The 6218-nt window shown below is 45.2% G+C and overlaps 1 protein-coding gene across 1 annotated transcript in view; it reads left to right on the top strand.

Annotated features, from left to right (window-relative positions):
* The first annotated feature begins 767 nt into the window (after positions 1–767).
* LOC109918431 (excitatory amino acid transporter 2-like) overlaps positions 768–6218 on the top strand; it is a 55675-nt gene continuing 50224 nt past the window's right edge. The window contains exon 1 of the mRNA XM_048617532.1: positions 768–894. Within this exon, the coding sequence (XP_048473489.1) occupies positions 768–894 (127 nt within the window). The remainder of the gene's footprint in view (positions 895–6218) is intronic.

The raw sequence follows: 6218 nt of genomic DNA, 5'->3' as shown, positions 1-6218 counted from the left end.
CATTGAGGGTAGTGGGGAATGTTACTGAGTGTTACATTGAGGGTAGTAGGGAACATTACTGAGTGTTACGTTGAGGGTAGTGGGGAATGTTACTGAGTGTTACACTGAAGGTAGTGGGAAACGTTACTGAGTGTTACATTGAAGGTAGTGGGAATGTTACTGAGTGTTACATTCAGGGTAGTGGGGAATGTTACTGAGCGTTACACTGAGGGTAGTGGGGAATGTTACTGAGCATTACACTGAGGGAGTGGGGAATGTTACTGAGTGTTACACTGAGGGGAGAGAGGAAGGTGATGGCCTAGTGGTATTATTGCTTGACTGTTAATCCAGAGACCCAGATAACATTCTGGGGACCCAGGTTTGAATCCCACCACAGTAGATGGTGGAATTTGAATTTAATAAATATCTGGAATTAAGAATCCAATGATGACTGTGAACCCATTGCCAATTGTCAGGAAAAACCCATCTGGTTCACTAATGCCCTTCAGGGAAGGAAACTGCCATCCTTACCTGGTCTGGCCTACATGTGACTCCAGACCCACAGTAATGTGGTTGACTCTTAACTGCCCTCTGGGCAATTAGGGATGGGCAATAAATGCTGCCTGGCCAGTGATGCCCTCGTCCCATGAATGAATATAAAAAAAAATGTTACCGAGGGGAGTTGGGGACATTACTGAGTGTTACACTGTGGGGAGTGGGTTGTATTTTAAGTGGATTATGAGACTGTGTTGTTTCCTTTTTGCCCAGATTCCCGTGCTTTTCCAGAGATGACAAACCAATCTGACATTCATATCTCAGAGCGTCACCCGAGCCTGGATGAATTACCCAAACCTCCCTTTTCGAAGCATTGCAATTGGTTGGAAAGAAATCTACTTCTCTTGCTGACCATTCTTGGTAAGGCTCTTTATGTAACTCTTCAGGGACTGGCATTGTGTCACCAATCACCCTATACTTATCACTGCATGGCCTTTGATAATAGCGCTGCCTCTCACTGAGCCCAGGGTTCAATATCCCTGACAGTCATTCTTTTATGTCAGCCAGGGCTCCCTGATTGGACTGGGTTAACAGCTCCAATCAGGGAACTCAGGTTCTATGAGATCCAGTTGGCTGACCTCATTGCAACCACTTAGCACGGATTGCAAAATAGGTTTCACCATCTACAGACAGGGTAATACCTGTGCCTGTGACATTTCCCTTCTATCTCTCTTTGCTGAATGGCATGTACATCACATCTAGGAAAGTCAGAGACTATATCTCGAGAAGCATCATGCTGCCTCAGGCATGTATGTCAGAACAGCTCCCCACCGTCTATCCCTCGGTGTATCAGCCTATTTGGCAATGTCATCATCTCTCACCCTTCTTTCTCTGTCAAGTCCTGGAGTGGGATTGGACACAGACCCTCTGGCTCAGAAGCAGAGGCACCAACAGGACTTCCTGGGTTGTGTCATACCAAATACTATCAAGACTTAAATAAAACAAAGAACTGCAGATCATAGTTCATAGAATCCCTACAGTGTGGAAACAGGCCCTTCGGCCCAACAAGTCCACACCGACCCTCAGAGCATCCCAACAAGACCCACCCCCTAAGTTCTGAGGAAGGGTCACCGGACCTGAAACGTTAACTCTGTTTTCTCCTTCACAGATGCTGCCAGACCTGCTGAGCTTTTCCAGCAACTTTGTTTTTGTTCCATCCCCCTATAACCCACCTAATCTACACATCCCTGAACACTACGGGCAATTTAGCATGGCCAATCCACCTAGCCTGCACATCTTTGGACTGTGGGAGGAAACCGGAGCACCCGGAGGAAACCCACACAGACTTGGGGAGAATGTGCAAACTCCACACAGACAGTCACCCGAGGCTGGAATTGAACCCAGGTCCCTGGTGCTGTGAGGCAGCCGTGCTAACTACTATGCCACTGTGCCGCCCCAAATGCTGGAAATCAGAAAAAATAATCAGAAATTGCTGGAGAAACTCAGCAGGTCTGGCAGCATCTGTGGAGAGAGAAGCAGAATTAATGATTCAGGTCCAGTGAACTCTTCTTCAGGACTATTAGTAACTGGGAAAAGGAGGTATATGTGCTGACAACATGGGGTGGTAAAGGAGTAATTGATTGATAGATAGTGCCCAGAGAGAGAGACAAAGACAGTTAGACAGGTAAAGCAATGAATAATGGAAATCCCGAGACAAAGAAAGGCTGTTAATGGGGACCATAAGTTAGTGAAAATGGATTAGCTGTGCTGAAAGAAGCCCATGTGATGACATGATTAGGGGTGTAGGGTGGTTAAAGGACAATACAGGAATGTGTTCAGCTCCTTTAAAAAATATTTGAACTCGATATTGAGTCCCCAAGAGGATTTTCTGATTTTTGTCATTATCAAGACTTAGATTTCTAAGTAAGACAGGAGCACTGCAAAAGAACTGAGTTCTGAGGAAGGGTCACTGGACATGGAAATGTTAACTCCAATTTCTTTCCACAAATGCTGCCAGACCTGCTGAGCTTTTCCAGCAATTTCTGTTTTTGTGTCTTAGATTTCTAAGTTCACATCCTCAGGACATGTCAAATGGCTCTGCAACACTTTTTTTCAAAATTAACAAAAACCAACATTGCTGGAGAAACTCAACAGGTTGGGCAGCATCTGTAGAGAGAGAGGGAAACAGAGTTAAGGGTCCAGTATGACTATTTTCCAAAGATTTCTTTTCTTCACAGACATTGCCAGACCTGCTGAGTTTCTTCAGCACTTTAGCTTTTATTTCAGATTTCCTGAATCTACATTTAAATTTGCCGTTATAATGTATGAAATGGTCAGCTAAATTTTCCCCTGAATTCTTATGCACAATGTGTAGGTGTCACTAGTGAGGCACAGCATTTCTTTCCCATCCCTATTTTCATTTAAACTGAGTGCTTTGTGTGTCCATTTTGGAGTTAAGCACATTGCTGGAGTCTCATTAGTGAGCCAGAAGGGGTTTCACAATAATTAATAATCTTGTCATGGTAACCATCACTGGCAACTAGTTTCACATAACCAGTTTTCTGCTTTTCCAATCAACCTGTTTAGGATACATTTCTGGCACAGATGGGACTTGAACCTGGGTCTCCTACTCTAGGGGTAGGTACATTACCACTGCACCACAAGAACCTGACATAAGCAGATGCTGGGCTGTGAACAGATTCTGTTCTAGAATCCATTTGCAAGTTGATTTGTAAATCAGAGCGCAAAGTAAAATAGCTGAAAATTACACCCCTGTATAAGGTGGCATTTGTAACTCAGGGACACCCGTGTTAATAGATTACTCGCTGAACTCGAATGCAACCCTGTCGTAGTGAGATTCGAACCTCTGTCCCCAGATTATCCTGCTGGATTACTCGTTCAGTGACGTTGCTACCAAGTTAGTGCTTCCTTGCTCGACCTGTGCACAGCAAGCTCCCACAGGCAGCAGTGCGATAATGTCCAGATCATTTGTTGATGGGGGGGCGGTGGGGTTAGACAGGACACTGGGCACTTGCTCCTTCTCAAAATAGGGCCATGGGGGTCTGCCACTGAGGGGGCAGGGGGGCAGACAAGCCCTTGGTTTAATGTCTGATCTAAAAGACAACATCGGGGACAGTGCAGCACTCCTCGATCCCCCTACAGAGTGGAAGAGCCTGCATTATGAGCTCAAGTCACCAGGGTGGAAGCCCAAATTTTCTGATGTGGAGACATCGCACACAGAGCCACAGCTCCCCGGGTGGGGTTTGTTCCTCCCAAGATTAAAATATGTGGGATGTTGCCAGCTATGGAATGTTTGTGGAAAGGCTGGATAGGCTGGGACGTTCTACACTGGGGCGTAGGAAGTTGAGGGGTGACCTTATAGAAGTTTATGAAATAATGCGAGGCATAGAAAGGGTTAATAGCAGGTGTCTTTTCCCTAAAGTGGGGGATTTTCACACCAGGCTGCACATTTTTAAGGCAAGAGGAGGGATTTGAAAAAGACACGAGGGGCAATTTTTTTGCGCAGAGAGTGGTTCATGTGTGAAATGAACTTCCCGAGGAAGTGGTGGATATGGATACAATTACAACGTTTAAAAGAAATTTAGATAAATACATGAGTAGGAAAGGTTTGGAGGGATATGGGCCAGGAGCAGGCAGGTGAAACGACTTTAGTTTGGGATTCTGTTCGGCATAGACTGGTTAGACCGAAGGTCTGTTTCCATGCTGTATGTCTCTATGACTGTACATTATAAAATAACTTGAGTTGAAAAATGCAGATCATGCAGTAAAATTCAGCTTGTCACTGTACAGCATGATCCTCACTTAGGTGTGTCAATGCAACTCTGAAACTCTTGATCAGTCCAGGGCTGTAAAGGTTAGGTAGATTGGCCATACTAAATTGCCAATAATGTCCAGGGATGTGCAGGTTAGGGTGGATTGGCCATACTAAATTGCCAGTAATGTCCAGGGATGGGCAGGTTAGGGTGGATTGGCCATACTAAATTGCCAATAATGTCCAGGGATGTGCAAGTTAGGGTGGATTGGCCATACTAAATTGGCCACATTGTCCAGGGATATGCAGGCTAGGTGGGTTAGACATGGGAAATGCAGGGGTTACAGGGATAGGGTAGGGAGGGAGGGTGGGTCTGAGTGGGATGATCTTCAGAGGGTCGGTGTAGACACGATGGGCTGAATGGCCTGCTTCCACATTGCAGGGATTCTATGATTCTATCTACTGCATATCAGGAATAAGGTCCAATGGTGAAACAATTCGAATTGAAAACTGCAGGAAGAGGAATAGAAATTAAGCCCTTGTCTGTGCACCATATTCCACCCTGAGAAGCCTCAATGCAATGTCAGGACTCTTTATATTCACATTGAGTGTTCCTATTGGGCAAGCAGCCCAGGGGGGTTTCTACACTGTACCCAGTCCCTCGATGCTGCGCTAATTTGCTAAACCAAATTGGGCAGGTTGGAAAGTAAAGTAATATATCTATTTAAAGCAACATTGCTGAACATGTCAAGCCAATTTGCACACAGCAAATTGCACACAACAATTTCCAGCTTCTGCAGTATTTTGCATTGATTCATTGAAGGTTATTGATTGATGCAGTATCTCGAGCACTTATAAAGCAGTACTGTCAGAAACACTGGCCTGTGTGTATAGCTGGGGCATAACACTGTTCATTGGAAAGATCCGGTTCAAGTTTGGTTTCAGTGCCTGGCTGGGATTCACATTAACCTCTGATCCCTGTTGGACACCTCCTTAACCAAATCGGTTTGACCTAAACGTGCAACGTCCTTTATTACCATTATGTCCATTATTACCGTCCTGACTTGGAAATGTATCGCCGTTCCTTCACTGTCGCTGGGTCAAGATCCTGGAATTCACTCCCTAATAGCAATGTGGGTCAACCCACAGCAGGAGGACTGCAACGGTTCAAGAAGGCAGCTCACCACCACCTTCTCAAGGGGCAACTAGGGATGGGCAAGAAATGCTGGGCCCAGCCAGCAACACCCACATCCCACAAATGAATAGAAAAACAAGTTCTCCTCCAAAATTAAGCACGGACATTGATTCTGGGTTAGATCAATAAATGACACTCTTCGATCCAATTGGCTATGAAGCACAGCAGATAATACAGTGAGACATTGTTTTGCTGAGTATAAAGTAGCACCTTTGTTGGCCAGGGTTTGTACTACCCTCTTGGAATCAGGTCCTTGCTCTGTGAGATTCCTTCAGGATCTGGTAATCTGTTCTTCCATATATGGAAACTGCCTAGCTCATGTGAATAGTGTCCAACATGGAACTTCATCCTGGGTATTTGGTCATGTGTGTTTGAGTTTTTTTTATTCACTCACGGGATGAGGGCATCGCTGGCTGGACTAGCATGTATTGTCCATCCCTCCATTACCCAGAGGGCAGTTGAAAGTCAACCACATTGCTGTGGGTCTGGATTCACATATAGGCCAGACCAGGTAGGAATGCAGATTTCCTTCCCTGAAGGACTTTAGTGAACCAGATGGGTTTTTCCCTTGACAATCAACAATAGTTTCATGGTCATCAGTGGGTTCTAATTTCCAGATTCTTCTTTTTGTATTTAATTCAAATTCTGCCATTTGCCATGGCGGGATTTGAACCCAGATGTCCAGATCTGTGTGTGCGTGTGCGTGTGCGTGTGCGTGTGTGAGTGTGAGTGTGAGTGTGAGTGTGTGTGAGTGTGTTATATGTGTGTGTGTGAGGG

Source organism: Rhincodon typus, chromosome 37 (assembly GCF_021869965.1).
Source record: "Rhincodon typus isolate 14 chromosome 37, sRhiTyp1.1, whole genome shotgun sequence".
In the NCBI taxonomy this organism is placed as follows: Eukaryota; Metazoa; Chordata; class Chondrichthyes; order Orectolobiformes; family Rhincodontidae; genus Rhincodon; species Rhincodon typus.
This window is presented reverse-complemented; position numbering and strand designations above follow the sequence as displayed.